This window comes from Eublepharis macularius, chromosome 2 (genome assembly GCF_028583425.1).
Source record: "Eublepharis macularius isolate TG4126 chromosome 2, MPM_Emac_v1.0, whole genome shotgun sequence".
Classification (NCBI taxonomy): Eukaryota; Metazoa; Chordata; class Lepidosauria; order Squamata; family Eublepharidae; genus Eublepharis; species Eublepharis macularius.
Window position 1 is genome coordinate 230856641 of NC_072791.1, and position 24924 is coordinate 230881564.

The following is a 24924-nucleotide window of genomic DNA, read 5'->3' on the forward strand; positions in this document are numbered from 1 at the left end:
ACCTGAGACCAATTAGCAAGAAGTGGCCTGCAAGGGGGGGGGGTGGAACGGGATGGGGGCGGAACGAATGGAAAATTCTGCATGATTGAAAAAGCAGACTCAAAACTGCATCAAGAAAATAATCAGGGAATAAGCGCTGGCAGAAAAACCAAAGAGAAATCTTGAAAACGGTGCACTGAAATCTGAAAGGGGAGTTAAGCATCTGGGATTTTCAGGTGTAGATCCCGTTGTTTCCAACAAGATGGCACTTTTTGCTCTAGCTGCCAGAAAAATTAGAGCAAATGTGGTTCTTAAGAAAGCAGTCTGTTGAAATGAATGGTAATTTTTGTGTCCAGATGTTAAATTTTAGAGAAAGATGTAATTTTAGAAATTTTAATATTTTAGAACTGTAAATATGTTTCTAACTTGTAAAGGCCTATGGCCACATACAATAAACTTGTCTGTCTGTCCATCTGTTATCTGAAATTTTGAAGAAAACCTGAAGCGGTATGGGGTCAAAAGCAGCGAAAATCACCCATGCAAAAAAGGCCATATAATGGGGACAACACAGCCAGAGCTACTAGTATTGCATTTCACCTTGTATCTATCCACTTTGTGAACATCCTAATAATTAATAAGGCAGACTAATTTGCCACAGTGTTTTATATGATACTCAAAAACCTAAAAAAGTCGAGCTGCCCCATACATCAGTGTTACCACTGGTTTTAAAACTACTAGCCACTGCATAATGGGTTGGATCCTGCATAGATTTCTACCAATTCCCTCTCCCATGGCAAATTGAAATACCCTCCCAATATGCTGCCCATAAAAAGGGAGCAAGAAACCTGCAAGAATAACTTGGAAGGGAATCAGAGGTCTCTTGGGGTGGGGGTGGGCAGTTTGGCAAAAATCAGCCCCCTCCATGCACCAACAAAATTCCACCTATGATTCACATCTATATACGCCTCGTCCACAAGTTCAAGCATGCAAGTATCCAGTCAACAAACACACCTAGTAGGAAAGCTAGGGTGAGTCCCAAACTCTTCAGCCTTTCTTCATAGGAAAGGTGTTGCAACTCCTTAATTATCTTGGTTGTTCTCTTCTGTACTTTTTCTCTCCTACTCCAGAATCCACACTCCAATTATGGGACATGTGGATAGAAAAGGCAGTGAAAACTGTCGGTATCCTTTACTGTCCCTCAGTCCCACAATACTGGCTGCCACACCTGCAAACTTTCTCTTCTAAGCCCTTTGCAACCACCTGCTGCTACTGAGAATCACTTGCAACCCTTTGTTGTGTGTTGCTACCTAGCCCTGACAGTTGTATCTTTAAAAAGTTAACCGTTCCCAACTGCCATAGCACTCTAATGCAAAATCTCATCAAATACCAATGCAAATGTAACAAAAGACCTCTGGTTTGAAATGCTGTTTTGGGAGACCATGGGATCGTGCCCAGCCTCCCCTCGCCCAGCCACTTCCCAAAGTACCCTTGTGGTTAACCAGGTTCCCCACTTAGCGAAGATTCTTTACAAGGTTTCAGTCCTTAAATTCTGGTGAAGTAGCAACCCTTCTCAGAATTGTTAGTGGTGTTTTCACCATTTTCCTTACTGAGGTTGTCAGGAAAAAGAAAAAATGCTCTAGGAGAGGAAAGGCAGGGAATGTACTTCTCTCCTTCTTAGCCCTCATATAACTAGACATAGGCAGACTGCAATACAATTCTTAAGGAAGCATAAATCACACTGATGTTCAAAATAAACATCAGTGTCAGTTTTACCACCAAGAGCCGTATCAGATCAGCCGATATATGTATTAGCCTTAGGGGAGTCTCTAATTTCAGCTTTGGGGAAATCATCATGCCTCAGTCCCCATCTTTGAAATGGGAATAATGACCATCTAGCATTTTAACGATAGCTATTATAAACGCATGTATTCTTATACAGCCTGACAGATAAGGAACGGTGTACATCTGTTGCAAATAAAGCTATATGGTTTTTTCACACAGCACAGAGAAGCGGCATTCCTATCAACAGCAACCAAACCATAAATAATAAGCATCTTCAAACCTATGATTATAATCTGTGAGCAGTTCATCGTCACTGGGATGAGGAGGCAAAGGAGGTGGGATTTCATTTTCAGCCAGGCCCTGCTGAGATGTACAAAGCTCTGAAATTAAAAAACAACAACATACAGACTGTGACAAGAGAAAATATATTACATGTTTGCTGATCAAGAGCGCAACTGGCAAGCCTGAACATCACTTGAAGCTAGTAACAAATTATACAAATCTCCAAACTAACTAAACTAGAATTAAAATTACACCAAGCAGAAAATATATCCCTTAGGATTTTCAAAAGACCTGATTTTCCCGTTTGCACATGCATAATTAAAGATAAACACATTGAAATTCTCCTTATGGTGAAGAGGAGTCAAAGTTCTATATTAGTTTTATTAATTTCAATGAATAGTCTTTCTCTCTGCACACACTCACAAGCTTATGATGCTTGAACTAAACATCCAGCAATTGCTCAGTAGCACCATGAGCTGCACTGTCAAATGCCCGGCCATTTCTATTTCTTTTCCAATAACGGTGGGCAGCAGCAGGTGTTTCTAGCTTACCAGACTGAAAGCCATCCATACGTAATCCTTCCTTGCTCCCAACCTTGTCTCTTGGCCAAGCCCATTAACTGCTTGTTGCGCAGCAGTGAGTGGGTCAGCTGGCTTCCTCCACGCTGCACTGCTCCCTCCCCATTCCTCCGCTTTTCCTCCCTCCCTCAGTTGTCCAGTATTTGGAGAATGTTTTCCCCAGCCAGTCCAACAAAATGCCAGACCGTCTGAGTGAAAACCGGACACCTGGCAACCCTAATTAAGACCCAAAATGCAAATAGCTTCCCAAATCATCACAGCTATTACACAAATTCAGTCCTTGATTTCAACTATTACTTGTTTTCCTGTATGGCAACCTTTTCAGGTATTTGTGACATAATCTTTCAACTCTCATCCCCCTGTTCTATCACTTTATAGTTTTCCAACTATTAATCATGACTTTACATCTCTATCTCTGACATTTCAACTAACATACCTATTAAGGGTCCCTAAAGAACAATAATACTGAGAATATTTCCAGCTACACTCTGTCAGGATCTGCCATGCTGGGGAAATGTAGCCTATGTAACGCCATATTAATTTCTGTAGTTGTTTAGTCTCTCTCCCTTCTAGGCCCCTTCAAGTACATTTACATGGGAGAGGATGCTGCGTCTTATCTGCTTTCTTCCTAAGACGACCTTGAGGAACCAGCGTTCCCACAGAAAAGCTGCCTGCTATGAGAACTCTGGGGGGAGGCTGGGAACTCAAACTTTGAAGTGTAACAACTTTCATTTTGTAACTCATTCCTAACAAAGCTTTGCTCAGCCAGGATCTGCTTGGTCCTGGAATGTGGACAGCTGGGCCTAAATGCTGTCTTTCTAATAAAACCTTTTGAAATCAAAAGACCTTGTCTTCTTGCAGAAGGGAGGAAGGCAGACTATAGCCAACTGGAATGCCATAGCCTGACACACTCAACCAGGTATCATCAAGGTTAATGATGGCTAGGCTAGATCCTCAAGTTATGTATCTAGTACCTAGCAGGGCTTAGTTTCTTGCTTCCAGCTACACAAAGGTAAAGCAAGCTGCTGTCCTGTAAATCCACTTATTTATGAATGGAAGAATGATGACATTATAGACTCCAAGATACTGGTTCCATGGTGAAAACCCACGAAGTCTCCTTTGGTACCCACTGTCTGGTGCGATGTGTCTGTGAGACGCTGTCTGCTCCACTCATGACACTGCTGCTGCATCACAACCCAACATATAACTTCTCCCTCCCTAAGTTACCTACGGCATTTAAAAGAGTTGTTATTCTTATACTGAAGTATACTGGAAGCTTTCCTTTTTGGTTACCAGGAATGAACTGCCACTGCTGGCCTGATGATTGTATTTGTGGATCTCTTTCCCCAAGATTGCACGCCATCACTGGAGTCTCATTTATATGAACTACAATGCCAAGACCATGGCAATACAGCCCGGAAAATCCACAACAAGCAAGGTCAATTCAGTCTGGAGTAACAATGGAGCTCCATATAATAATTGAGGTAATACTTATATAGAATATAGCTTAATAGCAGCTTCAATATTACAACCCCCTTTGGACCAGAAAAACTTCTGAAAAGCACCAATGCTTTTCTGCGCATTAGCAGTCAGGTAATCAAGGATCTCGCAACTGTTACATCCTGGTTTGCATTTACATCTACTGCATAATGCTTTACAAACGTGTCAGCAGAAGCCCATGTGCCTGCTTTACAAATCTGTATAAAAGGAACACCCTAAATAAGGGCCGAGGATGCTGCCTGAGACCTTGTTGAATGGGCTTTTACCCTCAAGGGACATTGCAGTCCAGCCATGTTACATGCTTTCTCAATTGCAAGGACAATCCATTGTGACACTGTCTGTGAAGATGCCTTCTTACCCTTATTCATACCACCAAAACAAACAGACGTGTGGTATCTCAAAAATGTTTTGTTCTGTTAAAATAAAAGGCTAATGCTCTTTTCAAATCAAGTGTGTGTAAGGCTCATTGTCCCTTTGACACAGGGTTTGGGGAAAAAACTGGTAGGGAAATTTCCTGTGCTAAGTGGTGTCCGGCTCTGCCGGACTTGGCCCGGGGGCTGGGGCTGCCTCCCTCCCACCGGGAGGCCTGGCCTCCTGGCAGCCCCGCCGCGCACCCCCCCTTACCTGGTCAGCGGGGGGGAGGCAGCTGGGACCCCCCCCGTGGGCCGGCCGACGATGGGGAGCTCAGCTGCAGCGGCCCCGAAGATGCCCGCGGTGGGGGCCGGGCCGGAGGACGCGACGCAGTCCGCGCTGGAAGCCTCGCCGGCCGCCACCCAGCTGAGCCACAGCTCGGTGAGGCCGGGGCTGCCGGGGAGGAGGCAGCCCTCGAGTGCGCGGCTGACAGAGGCCCAACGAACAGCCCCGACGCCCAGGCCGCCGGGACCGGCGCCTCGCCCGGCAGCCAGAGCTAGGGCAGTGCCGGGACGGGCAGAGGTGCCCCCATCCCTGGCTGGAGAGGGGCGGGGGAAAGGGCAGCAGAAGGGAGGCGGGGAGGAAGGCCTGGGGGAGGGGCATTTGGGAGCAAAGCAGGGCCGGGTTGGGCCACTAGCATGAGGGACAGGGTGGAGGGCAAGCTAGACTCAGCGGGACAGGCACGGAGAGGTGGGGATGGCAGGATTGGCTGTGGTGGCGGGGAAGAGGCAATAAGAAGGGCCCTCCCAAGGACGCCAGGGAGGAGGAGGCTGGAGCAACTGGAGCAACGGAGAGAGAGAGAGAGAGGACACTGGAGCCAGAGTCCAGTGGGGTAGAGGGAGGAAGCGGGGTGCCTTCAACCCCCTCCCCTCCCTACATCTGAGGCACAGGGAGGGCCCTTCCGCAGGACCTGTCATGGCGGAGGGAGGGACCGGCGCGGCGGGTGGAGCCGGCGCTCACAAGTGGAAAGCAGTTACTACTTTTGGTAGGAATTGCAAGATAGGCCTAAGCACCACTTTATCAGGGTGAAACTTCAGAAATGGAGGGTCAACCCTAAGTGCTGCCAACTCGCTCACCCTCCTAGCAGAGGTAACTGCAACTTAAAATGCTACCTTATACGATAAGACAACCAAAGGGCAAGTAGCTAATGGTGCGAACGGTGGCAGCATCAGCCATGCCAACGCTAGTGACAAGGACCATTGGGGAGCTGGCAATGATACAGGCGGATATAGGTTAGACATTCCCCTCATAAACTGGCGAGATCTCAAATGGGAAAATACTGACTGTCCCTCCACCTGTTGATGGACTGAGGAAATAGCAGCTAAATGCACTTTTAGTGATGACACTCCTAGCCCATTTGACTTCAGCTCACATAGATAATCAAATATCAGGTTTAGTGGACATGATGCAGCTGCCACACCTCTAATCTCTGTCCAGGCCAAAAATCTAGCCCATTTAGCTGCATAAGACTTTCTAGTCACAGGCCTTCTAGCATTTAGAAGGACCTCCTGAACCTGGGATGAACACTCTAACTGTGAGGTTGAATCCTCCACACTGTCAGATGCAGACTTTCTGGGTCGTGATGGAACAACGCTCCACTGCACAGTAAATCTGGTTGCCTGGGCAACTTGACATATGTCCGTCTGGACAGTTATAGAAGCTTGGGCAACCACACCTGCCTTGGCCAAAATGGTGCTATCAGTATAGCATTGGTGTTGTCCCTCTATCTTACACAGTACCCTTGTCAGAAGAGGGATCGGGGGAAACATGTAGTAGAACCTGTTTGTCCAGGTCATCTGGAATGTGTTCCCAATGGACAGAGGGTCACCCCCTGCCCTGGAACAAAACACCTTGGCTTTTGAATTGCCCGATGTTGCAAAAACATCTATGTACGGTGTACTCCACCAGTTGAAAATCGGAGTAAGGTATTTGTCATTCAAGGCCCATTCACGGTTTGATACAATGACCCTGCTGAGTACATCCGCTTTTGCACAGTCTGTACCCGCAATATGGATCACCTGAACAGACACCTTGTTTGCAATAGCCCAATGCCAAAGAGTCACAGCTTCTTTGCAGAGCTTTAGGGATGCAGTACCACCTTGACGGTTTACATAGTACATTGCAGTGGTGTTGTCTATTTGCACCGATACATTCTGGTTTCATAGTAAGCCTGAAACAAGATAAGCGCAAATCATATTGCTCTCAACTCCAATAGGTTAATGTGTAATCCCAACTCACTTTCTGACCAAATCAGCAGGCAAATACGTAGTCAGAAAACAGTCCAGGATTTCAGTACCGGTAAATCACGAAGAATAACGATCTAATACTGGAGCTCAAGAGTGAAGTTCCTCCTCAAGCGGCAGCAAGAAGAGAACTGAGGGAAGGGGCCGTTGCTTGCCGTTGAATCACGTGACCGTTTGGGCAGGAATGGTTGCTGTGGCACATGAGCAGCGGTCCCTTTGGAGCTCTAGAAAGCATTGTAAAATCCTCCGTCGGCTGGCCTGCGCATGCGCAGTCCCCATGTGGGGCTGCACCGAAGAACGAAGATGAACTTAATATTAACTTTTAGATCTTAGAATTTTAAACTCTTATGTATAATTTTAGATGATATTCTATTTTATAATTGTATGGCTTTGACTTGCTATTCAATACTTTTAATGTACTGTTTGCTGCTCTTGGACCGTAACAATAAATCTATGATCTCTAAAGGGCTGCCATGGGATACTGGGGCCAGCCACAAAATGCTGGTGAGTTACAAGCCACGCATCCTCCAGTGATAAAAGCGACTGTTTCTGAAAGGGTGCTCCACACAGACACAAAGCAACTCCTGTTTCATTAAGGTGCAGGAAAACCAGCAATGGCTATTTTCTTTGAGGAAGAAGCAAAGGGGTGCCCCCAAAACCATTGGCAGGTGCTATGTTCCCCACGAACACCTTGTTAGTATACTGGATAAGAGCGGCAGGACTTTAATCTGGAGAGCCGGGTTTGATCGCCCACTCCTCCGCTTGAAGCCAGCTGGATGACCCTGGGTCACTCACAGCTCTTCCAGAGCTCTCTCAGCCCCACCCACCTCACAGGGTGTGTTGTTGTGGGGATAATAACAACATATTTTGCAAACCTCTCTGAGTGGGCGTTATGTTGTCCTGAAGGGCGGTATATAAATCGAATGTTGTTGTTGTTATTGTTATCACTCTTTTAACATCTCAAAAAGAAAGAAGGTAACAGGCATATTTATTTGAAACTTACTAAGAGAAAGGCAATCAACTAAAAAAATTATTTAATTGACAAACCTAATATGAAGAAATGTTTCTAAATGTGGATGTTTGTGCTTATTTTATTATGTTAAGCCATTCCTTAGGGCAAACATTAGGGGGGGGGAATAAACCTTGCTACTTAGGCATAGAGATGACAGACAGCAAGTCCCTTGGCTGCTGGTAATTTTTTTTGTGCAAGTTACAAACTCTCTGATGAGGCAGATTCCAGTAATCTTTCAGCAACAGAAATGTGAAGTTGCTGGCACTGAAGTAAGACTTCTTTGAAGAGTCTGCACTAAAAAAAAATGCTGTCTCTGCACAACAGCTTGGCAGAGGAACAAACTGAGGACCTCTGGGTGGCGAGTATTAGATTATTCATGTAAGAATAGACTGAATGCTGGCATTTCAATATTGGATTTTAAAGCACCTTTTCTTCACACAGCTATAGGCAAAGCAAAATTATTATTTTTAAAGAAAACCTGATGCTTAACAGCTTTTTCACCTGGGCCTTATATGCCCTCTTTTACAACAATAATAAAAAGGTATCTTTTTTAAGTTGATAGAAGCTCTGTGAATTTCTGCTGAGTTTCTAAAAAGAACACTAGGAGTCATAGCATCAATCAATATTTCTGTTTGCTGTGGCAAATCCAGTGGTATGTCTTTCACCCTATTGCTTCTAAGCCATGTTTCACATAACAAGAACCCATCCGGTTGCATCCCATGGCTGCTCAAGTGGAATAAACATCACAGCCATCTGGGATCTGGGAAGGAGCAGGAAAAGGAGTTGCTAGAGGGGTGACTTTTTTCTGTTGCCTTCCTTAACTGCTGGGGGAATTTGCTGAGGTTACTGCGTGGGAGGACAGTGTTTGGGGCTGTGTGTGTAGAGCCTGCTGCAAAGTGGTGCCAGTTGGAGTGTTTCCGTGAGTCTTTTTTGCCTGAGTTGGAGCTGATTGCAGAGGGGGGTTGTTACTAACTGGAGAGTGTCTGTTTTGCCTGGGGCTAATTGCTGGCCCCACCCTCTACTGAGTGAGCCTTGAACTGAATTCAGCTCCTCCTCACCAGAGACCATCTGGGCTCTGGGAAGGAGCAGGAAAGGGAGCTGCAGCTAGAAGAGTACTCTTGGAATATACTTGGGAGGGAATGATGTCGGCAGAAGGCCCCTTTCCAGTCACCTGCATGGAGTGTGCCATGTTTGATTTCCTCCTGGAAAAGAAGGCGGGCTTCACTTGTCAGAAGTGTAAGCTGGTCGGGCTTTTGGAGGAGAAGATTCAGAGCCTGGAGGAGAGGATCTCCACCCTTCAGGAAACCAAGGAAGGGGAGGATTTTACTGAGAAGAGCCTGGGGGCTCTGCACAAGCATGAAGAAATAAGTCCAAGAGAAGAAGGAAGAGTTGATCTCCCTTCTGAGCCTCCTCTGAGTTCAGCAGTCCAAACCAGAAGACGTAGACTAAGGCGATGCTCTGGTCCACTGGAGCTCAAGAATCGTTTTGAGGTGCTTGAGATGGTGATAGAAACGAGAGTGGATGGAGAACCACAAAGACTTGGAGGAGGGAGTGAAGAGGGAATGGGGCCACATGGAAGTGGAAGAGAGCCAGTCTGGGGTAAGAGTGTGGGACTCTAATCTGGAGAGCCGGGTTTGATTCCCCACTCCTCCACTTGAAGCCAGCTGGGTGACCTTGGGTCAGCCACAGCTCTCTTGGAGCTCTCTCAGCCCCACCCACCTCACAGCGAGGGCCCACCTGGGTAGGACAGATCAAACAATGGTATAAGGCTACAAGTGCCTATATACCAATGCCCGGAGTATGGGTAGATCTTGAAGGAAGAAGAAGGAAGAGCTTGAGCTTCACTTGCAAATAGAGGGCTACAATATAGTAAGAATTGCTGAGAATTGGTGGGATGATTCCCATGACTGGAATGTAGTAGTGGATGGGTACGAGTTGTTCAAGAAAAACTGGAAGGGTAGAAGAGGGGGTGGAGTGGCATTGTATGTGAGGAGAGGGCTTGATTGTCAGGAAGTTCTGGAGAATGTGGTTGACAACCCAATGGAAAGTATATGGGTAGAAATAAGAAGAGAAGGAAAAAGAGTATTGTTTTTGGAGTCTGCTACAGACCGCCTGATCAGGAAGAGGAAATGGATGCAGCCCTCCTTGAAAAGATTGGTAGAGTATCCAGAAAGCAGAACCTTATAATTATGGGTGACTTCAACTTCCCCGACGTGTGCTGGGAGACAAGCTCAGAAAAGCAACAAGAATTACGCAACTTCCTGAACTACCTAGCCGATAACTTCCTTTTTCAAATGGTGGAGGAACTACAAAGGGCATGGCCATACTAGACAATATTAAACAACAGGGAAGAATTGGTAGATGGGGTGAAGGTGGTGGAGACCTTAGGGGGGAAATGTCAGGCTCTGGATGACAGGACATGGCAGACAGATCCCTGTTCCGTTGCAACAAGAAGTCCAGGTTCTTGGTTAAATGGTTTTATTCAGAAATCAAATCATTTCCATATATATGTCCATAGGATTACTCAGAAGCAATGTTACCAGAACTGCTTTTTATTATAAGGGGGAAATTAGCTTTAGCAGTCTGTAACTTAAATTTAGCGCGGATCTTAACCTATGTTTACGGAGGTCCTGATTCCAGACACTCTAGTGAAAAAGAGGCAGACAACGAGTCAGGTCCAAACACGTGTATTGAGTGTAGCGTAAGCCTAGCTTGCACAATTATACAGAGAACACACAAGGTCTAAGAAATACAGAGTAGGAAATACAGAGACGTTCGCATTAGCTGGTTCCCAACGATGATAGGGGGAATACTCACTTATCCTGGAGCGAAGCAGAGACGCAGCAGCGAGGTGGCCCAATGCCAGCACTGGGACCACAGACGGACAGCAAGGAGGTCTGGATAGGGAATGGCCTGAGCACCGAGTGGTCTGGGAGACCAGCTTAAATACCCCAAAACGTACCCTGGGGCTGGTGCTGTACTTGGTGGTTCTCACAGATTAAAACAAAGGGTCTAATGGGCTACTGAATGGCTTGGATGGGCCACTTTGGTAATCAGATTGTGATAAGTGACACCTCAGGAAGAGGGGACAAAAGAGGGAGGGGGAAATCCAAGTGGGCTGAAAGGATGTTCCAGCGGACAGGGCTTGTCCTGATGTCATCAGCTTTGGAATGCGGAGGTTTCTTTGAGATGCATTCTCTAAGTGCTTGGGATGGTCGGCACTTAGTTCTTCTCCGGGGCGGCTCCTAAGATATGCAGAGCGGGGCGAGGGGCTCTCGCTGCGGACGTGGTGTGCCCGCTTCGCCGAAATGGCTTCTCAAAGCAGTCTCTTCCTCTGGGTCTTCTGGGTGCCTGAGAACATGGATGCCGGCTGGGCATAGCTGGGGCTGGATAGCAGGCTGCCCGGTAGCGAGGGCAAGCTCGGCGACCTACCCGCGGGAGGCTCCAGGCGGGAACTGACCAGGGAGCGCCTAGCCAGGCTCGCTGGAGGTTTCCCCGGCAGGCGCCCGGCTGCTAGCAGCGGCTTGGGCCCATATGAGGCAGGCTTCCATGGAGGCAGCGGGAACAACACTTTAAAACACAGTCCAAAGCAGGGAACAGGCGCGGTCCGTGGCAGATGGCAATGTAGGCACGGGGCACACTTGTAACAGAGTCCAAACACACACTGGGAAGTCCAGATACAGGGCAGGGCAGGGCTGCCCAGAAAGAGAGTCCTTTTGTGCAGTTACCCAAACATGGAGTCAGTAACTACACAGTCTATTGCAGCAGGGTAATTGACACGCAGGCAGGAAACTGACACGTGTATCAGAACACACACACGTGCAAAGCAATCTTTGGTGCAGCAGTAAAACAGCAACGCAGGAAACTTTAGCACAGTTCATAGCAGGCTTCAAAGCAGGGGAGGGGGCCTACTTGGCAACAATTCCCCCCCTCGGAGACCCCGGGACGTCAGGCGCGCGGGTCTCCGAACTTGACTTCAAAGGCGAGGTGGTCGGCAATGTCCGGTGGTCGAGCTTCGAGCGAAGAAGGAGTGGGAAGGGAAGGGGGAGGAGGCGTCACTCAAAAATTTAGTTTGGAGAACCACCTAACCGAATAAGTGCAATTTAGATCAGCCAATGGGCTGCAGGTCTCTGGGTTCACCCCAGGGGGTGTGCTAAGTGCAACCGTCAGAATAAATAGTAATAATTCATAGTAATAGGCAGCAATGATCAATTCATGCATATAAATAGCAATAATTCATAATTGTGTACATTGATTAATTCATGGATGAAGGTAATTCATACGGGATTCATGACGGGTTAAAAGCACTAAAAACCAGGAGCAATTCATATACATGGATCAATTCATAGATAATTAAAATCATAAATACATAGGATTAAAAGCAGGGATAATTCATACAGGGTAAAGTGAAATGTGCAAGCATGGCATAATTCATTGAGGGTAGGCTAATTCATAACTGGTTAAAATCATAAATACATAGATACATAGGGTTTAAAATGATAATTCAGGAAGTTAAAACCGATTTCATAGATGATAGCAGCAATAGTAAAAGCAAGTGCGGAGAAATAATTCATGAGGGTAAGCGGCGGAAGGGCTCATGGGGGCAGAAAAAAAATAAACTTCGCAATTAAAAACCAAATCAATATGGCTGGATTAAAATCAAATTCATATACTAGAACTGCCTCGGCGGAGGGAGTTGGGTTAAGAAGGCAATTCAAAAGGTTAAAATCAAATTCATCGGGATAAAGTTCATGGGCGCACTTGCAATAGATAGAGAGAGGGACTAGTTCGGGGCTAAATTCATGGGAGTTAAAGTTCATAAAAGCAATGGGGAGAAATTCATAAAACCATAGAGTAACAAAGATCACAGACGGCTCAGTCCGCAGTACAGCTGCTGGACTGGGTTGCATATATACAGGAACAAGCAAACTTAGTCCATGTGTTCCAAAACACACTTCCACCCCCCCTTGCTGTCTGCGTCAATCCGCAGAGCAGGGTCGGCAGGCGGCGAGAAGGGCTTCAGGCACACAGTTCTAGTCCTCATGGAAGTGGCGCTGCTGGCGGTCGTCTGGAGACGGGCCGTGGGCTGGGAGGCAGAGAAATATGTCCCCCCTAGTCCACAAGAGGGCCTCGGAGCGGAGTCCGGCAGCAGAGCGTCCATGGGGCCGGTGCAGGATCCGTACACATACTAAAACATAGTCATAGTTCATAACAACATAAGCAACGAAACAAGGGTTAAAGGAGGGCGCCAAGAATAACCATTAGGGCAGGAGGAGGTCGGGGTTGTAATGATCCAAACGGTAGGACAGCTGGAGTTGCTGGAGCTGTCGGCGGCTCCAACAGCCCAAATAAAGTAATGAGGCACATAGTAAAACTTGAAAGGCCAAAATAACAACGATCGGGTGCAAAGCCAAATTGTAAATTCCAGTGGCAGTGGGGCTCCAGCCAAAGAGGGTTTCCCACCACGAGTGCTCACCGGTGGTCTTAATCCGCTGGACCAGATCCAAAATCTCCTTTCCGTTGTGGGACACAATCAAAGCAGTAGTGTCCCCATCCCTCTGGATGCTCTGGAGGGTGCGGTGGAGCTGCGGGTGGGCCAGGAGTTCGTGGATTAGCTCCAGGCCGATGCCGAGGGAGATGGGCTTCACATGTCGATAGATGGAGGGTGCCACCAGGATCTCTTCTTGGGTCCAGACCGGTACCGTGTAGGTGAAGTCGCAGGCTGCTACCGAAGACAGGTTGCAAAAGCAGCGGTTGACTCCCGGGATCACGGGCTTCAGCTGGAACGAGTTCAGGATCACAAAGTCGCAGGCCGTTCGCACGCAGGCACATCCTTTCCCAAGGTAGACCACAGCGGAGCTGTTCTCCCGGACGACCTCAAAAGGGCACTCATTGAGGGCGTCGACTTGCGGGGCTACACAGGGGTGATGAGGTGCAAAGGCTTGGTCCTGGCAAATGAAGCCGGTCTGGTCTCGATGCTGGCACCCTTGGAGGCTGACGAGCTGCCATCCGGTCGGGGTGAAACGGGCCCAATGGTCGGAGTGGCGGGCGTAGAGGACCTCGGTGTCGCTGACTTGGAGTCCCAGAGGCACGACTGGATACACGTGGAATGACTCGTGCGCACTGGCCGTTAACAAAAATAATTTAAGCTCCTGGGTGGTCGGCGAGAATGAGGAATTTACAAGAGACCACCAGGATTCAAGCTCCAGTTCTATGGGTGACAATTTGGGCATAATCAATCTTTTAATTTCCAGGGGCAAATGCCCATCCGTGGCTTGCCGAATTAGCCCCATGGCCACAGCCTGATTTAATTGTTGGGCTTGCATACATGCCATGGCTATTGACATGTTGCGTTCCAAAGACTGTGTTCCTTTGAGCAGCAGAGAAAAATCTCTTTCAATTTGATTCTCCCAGTTAACTAAAATGGAGCTGATCTCGTGTTGCCCATTTGAAATGGAATTTAGGGACTGCACCACCGGTTTACCTAAGTCGGAGATGCTAGTCGTGACATGGGCAAACTTATTAGCGAGAGTCTCAATATTGACCGAATCCATGATTGCTAAGCCTCCGGCTGCAGGAGCAGTCCAGTCGGCAATGCTTCGTCTGGCACGCGAGAGAGAGGGGGAGGGATCGATCCACAGTTGTAGCCATGCATTCCAACCCTTGCTACCGGCCTCCAGACAGGGAGCGCACTGCGGCAGCCTCTGGGTTACATTTAGCTCAGCTAAGTCTATGCGGATCTCTTTTAAAGACATTTGCGGGCGGACTAGAACTCTCTCTCGAATGTCAGTTTTCAAAACATGGGAGCCCACTATATGCGTGCCGCCTTGGCTTAATCGTTCATTGCTAGCAATCAAAGGGTCAATTTGGATGGTGTGGGTCTCCTGGGTCCGGATCAGCAGGGAATAATTGCCTGGTTCGTGAGTCAAATTTACAAAGAGCAGCCCAAGCCGGTGAAATTTCTCTACTAGGGGCTTGGTTTGGCATTCGGGCGTCTGTTGAACCAGAATCCAATCGGGTGGGCCATGTTTGTCTAGGTCTTCCTCTTTTACAATCCAGGTCAGGTTCTCCCAGCGTTCTATAGCAAAGGAGAGAGCTGTGCCTGAAGGGGGCGTGATAGTGACAGATGCAGACTCGGTGGTAGTGGTGCCTAGTAGGATGGTCATTCTGAAGGGGTCTCCTGCCTTCCATACTGCGGCCGACACTAAAATAACTTCACAGTATGGTCCGAAAGCCTCAGTGACAAATGGCGAGGTTTCGAAGTTGGCAGGGGTGGTATATTTGTCTACCACCGGGACTGCGGTGGGGGCTGGCCTGATACGGGGAAAAAACATACAAGGAATCGGAGCAAGTGGTGACACTGTGTCAGTAGGCGAGTAACACACTAGTTCTTGGGACATAGTTTTGACTCCTACACATAAAATAACAAGCTCTGGGGGTCGGATCCACTGCTCTTCGCAACTGCGGAAGTTAGTGCGGTCCGTGGGGGTGGTCATATTGCTCTGCTGCACAACTTTGCAGACCATCATTTCATTTCCTGCCAGGGTATTGATGCATCTCCAGTGTGGGTAGGGCATTAATTTGGACGGGCGTCCCTCTATTAGGGTGCCTGTCAGCACGAGCAAACACAGAGTAGCCAGGTGCCTCATCTCCTGGCCTTCTTTTTCCTTTCTGTAGTGAAAATATCCTGGGGAGACCTGCGGATATAAGTACAGGTTCCCTGAGTTTGTTGCAGCGAAAATAAAATAAAGTGGAGCAGGGAAAAAGAAAAGAGAGGGCGTTTTTCTGCCAGCACTGTCTATTAGGTGGGGCTCGAACGAGAAGTCCCAGAGCACTAAGCGAGCCTTCCAGCTTGTTGCTCTGGGGAACTCCTGTACGAAGGCTTCTTTCTAAAGCGTGTATATTTCAGCGGGGAAACGTCTTTACGTCGAGCGAGGTTCGGCTGCGCGTTAGGCGGGATTATGCAAACTCGCCCCAGGGGTCCCTGGGTGCCTAGGCTATGTGGCTTTCAGGTGCCCCTTGCTTGGCGGCGGGCTGCTTTTATTTTGCGGGCTGAGAGCTGTCGGTCCGGCTCGGCCTGGCCTTGCCGTTTTAAAAAGAAAAAACTAGAGAGCGGTTTCCAGCAACTCTAAAGGTTGCTGCTGAAGGAGACCTTCGTTCCATTTTTCTAAAATAATTTTTAAGTAGGGGTGGTTAGGGTTGAAGGTATGTTTTATGATGGTTTGCTTTTGCTTTGCCTTTTTCCCTCTGCTTTTTTGCAGGACCTCTTGTATGTATTTCAGCGGACCATATTTTTTCCTAGGATCAATTTTTGGAGGGACTCCCTCGGGAGGTCCCAATTTCATGTTAAAAGAAAGAAACACACAAAGCAAAAGCACACGGGTGTGGGTTATTTTCAGGTTGCCCTTACTTGGAAGGCCTGGCAGGGCTTTACTATAACTTCAATATGTCTCCCCCCCTTCTTTTCCCTTGTACGGTACGGGCAAGGGAAAAGATTACGTGGGGCGGGTGGCTGCTGGCAGAAAGGGCCGAAGTGGAGCCGAAGGTGCTCGGCAGCGTTTATCGAAAAGCGGCGGAGGCGGCCGAGATCTGCCGGCGCCACTGGGTCTGGGTTATTTGGGGGTCATCTTGGCGCGGGGGATTCTGGCTATGTAAATGAGGCACGCTGCCCCTTGTGCGTGGCGAACGCACCTCAATAACACATTCCAGAGGGCACATATTTACAAAATACTGGCGGGTCTTTTACTTTTGCACTAAAGCGTACTGACTGGTGGCGCCGTATAGCAACTCACCATGACGAATATGAGCATTAGTAAAAGAGGGATGTTGGGCTATCTGGGGATCCTTTTCCAGGGGAGGCACGGCCCTCAAAGCCAAAGCCGACCATCATGCGAAAGCGTGGGTCTGGCAGGTGAGACCCCGAATCTACGTAGATGCGGGATCTTCACCAGCACGGCGGGTGAAATGTTTTCAAATACAGAGATCACCTTTATTGGTGTGTCTCCAATATTGGAAATGCATTCACTCTTGGGCTAAAGCCTCTCCAACCACTTTCACACAGCAAATCTCTTTTGCCTGTGCAATTTTTTTCCGAACATGCGGCTTACAATCCAATTAAGAATCACTTTCGGTGGTGGTCCTATTTGGCTTTGGTTGCCGTGTCTTCCCCAAGGGTCCCAACTGTGGGGCCCGCCTAATGAAGTTAAAGAATAGAACTGGAAAAACTTTTAACATTTACACCGATATCTACATATTCTATTGTTTCTTTTATTCTAAAGCTACAAAAGTCTGGTCTAAGGGGACACACGGTATCTCTGGCCCAGGGTGGAGTGATATCTGGCGAATCACTGGGCAGAGGGGGGCTGGGCTGGTGGTGGTTCCCCCAGGGTCATACACAGGAGGGGCGGTTTGCAGCGGCTTCCCTTTCCATTCTTTTAATTGAGAGGCATGAAAGTATTTTAGCCACGTTCCTCCTGTCTTTCTCTGGATGGCTACCTGATAGACAGCTGGGGAGACTTTTTTTGTGATAGGGACTGGGCCTTGCCACTTGGCTGCTAGTGAATGTGCCTTTTGCGAAAACTTCCTGTACAGAACGAGCTGTCCTTCCTCCCACTGCCTGGGGTTCCTGACCCATCCCAATTTGCGGTCCATATCCTTCTGAGCTGTGCCCAACTTCTGGGCCACTTGCATGTGGACGGCGTGTATGGATGAGAGCAGGTCTTGGACCCAAGCATCATTAATCACTACAGGCTGCATATCGGAAGGGAGCTGCGTATCTAGCCAGAAGGCTTCCGGGAGCTGCATTCTTCGCCCTGTCATTACCATATGGGGTGTGAGCCCGTGAACTGCGGTAGTGCCTCTAATGGCCATTAGGATTATGGGGAGTTTTTCATCCCAGTCTCTCCCGGAGGAGCGAACCATCTTGCGGAGAGCCTCCTTGAGGGTCCGGTTGGTTCTTTCTATGGCGCCTGAAGCTTGAGGGTGGCCGGCTATGTGGAACCGTTGCTGGATGCCTAGTGCTTTACAAAGCTCCTGTGTAACTTCTCCGATAAAGTGTGAGCCTAAATCGGAGTCCATGACTCGCACAATGCCCCATCTTGAAAAGACATTGTTGAACAGTAGTTTGGCTGTGGTGGCTGCATTGTTGCGCTTGCACGGAAACGCTTCGACCCATTTGCTAAAGGGGTCTATGACAGTGAGGCAGTAGCGATTGCCGCGAGCAGTGGGGGGAAGGGGGCCGATAAAGTCAATCTGTATGCGAGCCCAGGGTCCATCAATTCTCTGATGCTGGAGGGGAGCTCTAGGTCCGGTGGGGTCTGCATTAACCATAGCGCAGGACAGACAGTTGTCTACCCATTGCGCTACTTCGGTGCGCATGCCAGGCCACCAACCAACCTCTTTTACCCTTTCCAGAGTCAGATCCTTGCCTCGGTGTCCCTGCTCGTGGACAAACTGAATTAAGTCAGCCCTAACTTCCAATGGCACTACCCAATGGCGTTCGCCGGCTGCATCTACTGCCCAAACTATGTCTTCCTCTTCTCTGATCATGAGTCTCCCTGTCTGATCCCTTCCTGCGGCTAGGAGGTCAGTTATTTCTGGGTCAGATTGCTGCAGTTGTGCTAGGTCTAGTGTTCCTGCGGTTCCCTGAGCTTGGCTGCGGGCTTGTGCCCGAGTGGTGACAGGGCGGAGGGGACAATCGGTGGCTAGTTCCGGTGGGGGAGCACTCTCAGTGGCGGCTGCCTTGGCTGCAAGGTCTGCCTGGTCATTCCAATAAGCGGTCTCTGTGTTCGTCTTCTGGTGTCCCTTGACATGGGTCACCTGCGTTGGGCCGGAGCGAGACTGGAGGAGTGCTGCTACTTCCTGCCATAGCTGTAGGTGGGCTACGGGTTTCCCATCGCTGGCCCTCCACCCCTGATTCTGCCACACCGGGAGCCAGACCGTGGCGGCTTTGGCCGTCCAATCCGAGTCTGTATAAATGGCAAGTGGGCTTTCTGGGGGCTCAAACTCAAGCACTGCCAGAAGCGCTTGCACCTCAGCCGCTTGGCTGGAATGGGGGCGGGCTGGACCTTTGAGGGTATGGGCGTCGCTCACTCGCACGGCGCCGTAGCCGGTCCGAGGGGAGCCTCCAACGTGAAAGGAGGAGCCGTCACAGAACCAGCATGTGAAGCCGTTCTGTCGGGCTTCCTCTAGCGGGACTCCCCAAGTGACTGGCCAGACAACCTGTGATGGCGGGTCCAGGGGGCACTCGTGCTCGGTCCCGGTTACCAATAGGCCATAGGGGGCTGGAGGTTCAGTGGTTTCCTTCTTGAATTCTACTCCGCGGTTGACCAGGGCCAGGGTCCACTGGGCTATGCGAGCGTTTGAAACTTGTCCGTCTTGTATCTTTCCCGACAGGATATATTTGAGGGGCGTGTGAGTGGTTTGCACTATTGTACGTGAACCTCCTATGATAAATTCCCAATGGGTCAGACTCCAAACCAGAGCAAGGCATGTCTTCTCGCATGGGCTAAACTTAGTTTCTACTGCGGTTAGGTTGCGAGAGGCATAGGCTACTACTCTAGCGGTCCCTGCTTGCTGCTGGGTGAGCGTGGCTCCTATGCTCTTGTCTGATATTGCTAGCTGGATAAAGAAGGGCTGGGTAACATCTGGATGGGCTAGGGCCGGGGCTGCGGCCAGACTGCGCTTTAGCTCGGCTAAGGCTGTCTGTTGCTCCGGTCCCCACTCCCAGGGAGTGTTCTTCTTGAGGAGAGCATAAAGGGGGCGAGCTTTGTCTGCAAAGGACTCGATGAAGTCTCGGGAAAAGTTGAAAGTTCCTAGAAGGGCTCTGAGGGAGGGGACATCGGTGGGTGCAGGCAGCTTGGAAATGACCTCCATTCGCTGGGCGTCCGGGGTGCGACCCTCGGGTCCCGGGGTCAGACCCAGGTACTTGACGCTGGTCTGAACCAATTGGGCCTTTTCCCTGCTTGCCTTGAACCCAGTCTCGCGGAGGAGTTCCAGGACTTCCCTGGTGATTTGGCGGGCTAATTCTTCCGTGGGGGCGTGGACTAAAATGTCATCCACGTAGCTCAGTACGTGGGGCCTCGAGGAGGGTTGGAGGCGTTCCCACATCTGAACTACATGGGCATGACAAATACTGGGGCTGGAGTGGAATCCCTGGGGGGTCCGCTTGAATGCGTATTGCTGGCCGCGGAAAGTGAACGCGAACTTGTACCAGCAAGACTCATGCAACCGGATGGAGTGGAAAGCATTGGCCAGGTCTATGACCGAGTAGAACCGGGACCCAGCGGCAATGGCCGTTAGGATCTCATTATACTTGGCCACAACCGGGGCAACTGGAGGGGTGGTGGCATTCAGGGCACGGAAGTCGACCGTCATTCTCCAGGTCACTCCATCTGCTTTCAGAACTGGCCACAATGGGGCGTTGCAGATGGACTGCATCGGGAGTATGACGTCCCACTCAAGGAGTCCTTCTATGGTCTTAGCTATCCCTGCCTCAGCTTCTGCTGGGTACTTGTACTGTCTTTGGGGAGGGGGGTCCTTTCCTTCAATCAGGACGCAGGCGCCCTTCACTATCCCACACTCGGCCTTGTCTGTCACCCACACTTCGGGAAAGTCCTGAACCCAGGGGTCTCCGGTGATGGGGGCGAGAGGAAGGGGGGCCTTGAGGGCTGCGCATCGATGGACTGCATTAACAAAGTCGGGGCCTCCCGGGATGCGCCACAGGAGCCCGTTTGCTAGGTCAATGGTCAGTCCCTCGGCACGGAAAAATGGCATGCCCAAAAGTCCATCGTCTTCTCCCCGGTTTGCGCATGCCGAAATCCGGGTGGTCAGGTTCCCAACGGAAAGGGGGATGTCCTGCCAGGCCGGGGATTCCTGCATGCCGCCTCCAAAACCGGCGAGCTGCATTGTAGTGGGGGTCTGGGTGCCCTTTGTGACTAAGGTGGGCCGGAGTATATTAAGTGAAGCTCCGGTATCTATGAGGAGGGTGGCAGGCTTCTTCTTTTCCCCGGGAGTCCCGATCCCTGCCTTCACTGTCGGTCTCCCCCATGTATCCGGCTTTAGTTTGGCAACTATGCCCACGGAGGGAGACTGGGACTCGGGGCAACCCTATTCTGATCCTGCACCCTGATCGGCGGAAGCGGCGCTTCCTCTAAAGGGGTTGTTGGGGCTCGGGCGTTCCCGAACCGCAGCTATTGGGGGACTCGAGAAGGGAGGGTCCGGCGGCAAAGGGGGCGCCGACGGAGGCACTGGGGGCTGCTGCTGGTCTTCCCACTCCATGATCGCCTTCATTAGAACGGACGTGGGCTTTCCGTCGAAGAGCTCCATGTTCGCTCCAATGTTTTTGAGGCGCATCCAAAGTTCCCAACGGAGGGAGTCCCTGGACTGGGGCGTGCTGCCGCGGTCCCGGTAGCCCTCGTGGTCGCCCTGCGATGCTCCCCAAGCATTAGACTGGTCTGGAGGCGGGTAGACCTGATGGTGGTACGGGTGCGATGCTCGCGAGTGAGAAGGGGCTATGGGTGCATCCTGTAGTCGGGGCTCGTGGGGTCCCTGCTGGGAGGAGGAACTGTAACTCGGGGTAGGCGCAAAGGAAACTCCCGGACGGTAGTCCCTCGGTCCTCTTCCCCGGTTAAAGCTACTGCTCCTTCCCCTCAGGATTCCTCCCCTTGCCTCCGGATACGGGCTGCGTCCCTGTGGTCGGTACTGAGAGTGGGGGCCATGATTGGCATAGGTAACCGCGCTAATCGGCTCGCTTTCCTTCCTACGAGAGGCTGGGGACTTCACATGGCGGATGGCGCCGGTCTCTCGCAACAGGCCAGCAATGCTCCTGATGCGGGATTCCAGCTCTCCCCATGTAATGCTCCCGGGCTCGACTCCTGCTAGGGCTAGGCGAGTGGTGCTGTTGAGTCCATCTATGACTGCTCTCCTGAACTCTAAGTCGTCGAAGTCCGGCATGTCACTTAAATCTAAATCTACCTCGTCTGCTAGTTCGGCTAGGAGCTGTTTCCTGGCTAAATATGCCTCTGGATCCTCTCCGGGTTTTTGAGATTCCGCAATATATAGGGCCTTTAAACTCTTGGTGGGCCACAGGAAGGCGCACAACTCTTTCATGGCACCATACTGGCTGCGAGTGGCTAGTCTCCGGTTGGAAATATATGCGTTAAGAGAGGTGACTATTTCGGGGCTGGCACAATGGCGAGCCAGCTGAGCTACATCGGAGCCACTGGCAGAGGGCTGGGACATGGTCACATGTGCAAACCATTGTATAGCTGAATCTCGGTTCAGGGGTCCCATGCGGTCCGCTATGGCTTGGAGCTCATCGGGCCTCCAATTGCGGGTTTCCTTAACTATTCGGTCTGTCTTCCTGCCATCATCGTCTGTGGTGACAATTTCTTTGGTAGCTATCGGATGGAGGGGCTGTGGAGCTTCCTCGGGCTGGGGTGAAGGAGGTGACCAACTGTCGGTACTACCTTCGGGGAGGGCCAAGAGGGCTGCGGGATGCACGGCGGAAATTACGGCCTGCTGCATTCCCAGGTGCTGCTTTAGGGCCTCTAGCTCCCTCTTACAAGCGGAGTGGTCTGCAGAAGCTACCTTGGAGTGATTGTGCTCTGCCATGAACTGGGCGGCATGGGTTAGCTTAGCAATTCTTTCCTGTCCCTCGATTACTGCATGCTCCGCCATGTCGGCACGAGCGGTGGCTGCCTCAGCCTTGTGCTGGGCGTCCTGGAGGGCGGTAGTTAGTCCTTGCTTCTCTAATATGAAATTGACGCGTTCGGCGCGCCACTCAACTGCTTTCTCCTCATGGTCTCTTTCCTGTTCGACTAGTTTGGCCCTGAGACTCTGGATTTCTAGGTGCAGGGCGTCCTGTTCTCGCTTTGCTTTTTCCTCTAGCTCCTTCCTCTCTTTGTCTTGGGCTAATCTGAGCCTCTCTATCTCCTGCTCACTATCTTCCTGCGCTATATGTAATTTATTTATCAGGGACACGCTGTCCTGTAAGGCAGTAAAAAGTGCCCAAGCTCCGTATCTGTCCTTCTTGCTCGACTTGGGTTTCTCTTTCTCACAAAAATCTTGGAAGGCACTTCTGACTATCTGGAGTGGGTCGGGTCCCTTGAAGGAACCTGCTTCCCAAGGGCAATCTCCCTTCTTAACTAGCCACTTCTCCAGGCGGGGCACGGTGGGGTTTGCCCGGTACATTTTTACTTTTTAGTTTAAGGCTGATCTCGGGGGAGGTTAAAGAGTAGATCAGCGACACCAGGGGTGGGGCGATTAAAGCTGCTCAAGGGTTTTAACAACTTCTTCCTCTCTATGTCCCTTTTGGGAGGTTTATCCTTCCCTCAGGTCCTCAAGGGTTTTTACCAGGGGGTTTTAAGGTTCTACTTTTAGGGTTAAAGGGTATTTTTAAGGGTTCTACACTCGGTTCTTCTCCACCGGGGGAGAAGGAAAAATTCCTATTCCCGTTTCAAGCTTGCCTACAAGCCACGGGACCAGGAAAAGTTTACTGGCTCAGAGGGTGCTCTCAAGCTCTCTAAGCCCAAGAACCAAAAACGCTCAGTGCTTCCAAGCCTCTGCCTAGAAGCCAAAGCTCAGGGGTCTCCCAAGCCTCTACTCGGAAAACCAAAGCTCAGAGGTCTCCCAAGCCTCTGCTCAGGCAACCAGAAATGCTCCCAAGCCTCTGCTCAGAAGCCAAAATGCTCTCAAGCTCTCTGCCCAAGAACTGTACTCAAAGTGTCCCCAGGCCTCGTGCTCAGAGACAAACGGTTAAACTGTCTCCAAGCCTCGACCAAAAGACTAAATGCGCTCAAGGACTGCCTCTGCAAGTCCCCAAGCAAAAAGTGCCCAGGAGTAAAACTACGGTACTCCTAAGCGGAAAAAGCGCTCAAGAGTTCAAACAACTCCCAAGCAAAAGTGTGCCCAAGAGTCCCACTGACTCCCAAGCAAGGTACGCCCACGAGTCTGACTTAAAACTCGCAAGCGGAAAGGCGCCCAAGAGTCTAACTTAAAACTCTTAAGCACGGTGCGGCCGGCTGCCGCGGGGCTTCAGGAACCTGGCTTCAGATTCCCAAAGCTAAACTGACTGAACAACCAAACGGACTAACGATCCCTTCACGTTTCCTCCGGAGCGGGGATTGAAGCCTAAGTGCTGGCAGGAGCGGGGTTTGGACGGACTTAGGAGAGACGGGGGAGGGCGGAAGAGAATTTTATATGTGCTGCTTCAGGATATATATATAAATCTATAGAGCCTACTTCTGGGATCCCACCCACATAGACGCGTTTAGGCGGCCCGGAAGGTGGCCAGGAACTTCACCAGTTCAGAGGTCCTCACCCACAGTACACCGGTTATAACGGCTGGAGGGCCTCGCGGTGCACCACAAAAGGCAAGTAGTCCAAAGCTGGCTGAAGGAGGAAATGGGGGAAAAGCCAACCCACAAGATAGAAATGCTCACTAGAGCCACACACATTCACACTTTTAATTCCCTGAGCTAAATTGCGCTCTTTACACTGAGGTCTGGAAAATTTTCCTCTAAGTCAGTTCGCTGAAGACACGCGTGTCGACTCACGTGCGTTCACACGAACTGGGTTATGCCCGCATTCTCCACCAGTAAACTGTTACCAGAACTGCTTTTTATTATAAGGGGGAAATTAGCTTTAGCAGTCTGTAACTTAAATTTAGCGCGGATCTTAACCTATGTTTACGGAGGTCCTGATTCCAGACACTCTAGTGAAAAAGAGGCAGACAACGAGTCAGGTCCAAACACGTGTATTGAGTGTAGCGTAAGCCTAGCTTGCACAATTATACAGAGAACACACAAGGTCTAAGAAATACAGAGTAGGAAATACAGAGACGTTCGCATTAGCTGGTTCCCAACGATGATAGGGGGAATACTCACTTATCCTGGAGCGAAGCAGAGACGCAGCAGCGAGGTGGCCCAATGCCAGCACTGGGACCACAGACGGACAGCAAGGAGGTCTGGATAGGGAATGGCCTGAGCACCGAGTGGTCTGGGAGACCAGCTTAAATACCCCAAAACGTACCCTGGGGCTGGTGCTGTACTTGGTGGTTCTCACAGATTAAAACAAAGGGTCTAATGGGCTACTGAATGGCTTGGATGGGCCACTTTGGTAATCAGATTGTGATAAG

General features: G+C 50.1%; 1 protein-coding gene across 4 annotated transcripts in view; it reads right to left on the minus strand.

Moving 5' to 3' along the window:
- PARD3B (par-3 family cell polarity regulator beta) overlaps nt 1–24924 on the minus strand; it is a 946974-nt gene that overhangs the window by 503271 nt on the left and 418779 nt on the right. For 3 of the 4 annotated variants that reach the window (XM_054971072.1, XM_054971071.1, XM_054971074.1), the window contains exon 14: nt 2042–2141. The exons of the other annotated variant lie outside the window; for it this stretch is intronic. In XM_054971072.1, coding sequence (XP_054827047.1) covers nt 2042–2141 — 100 coding nt within the window. The remainder of the gene's footprint in view (nt 1–2041; nt 2142–24924) is intronic. 4 annotated transcript variants of the gene reach the window in all.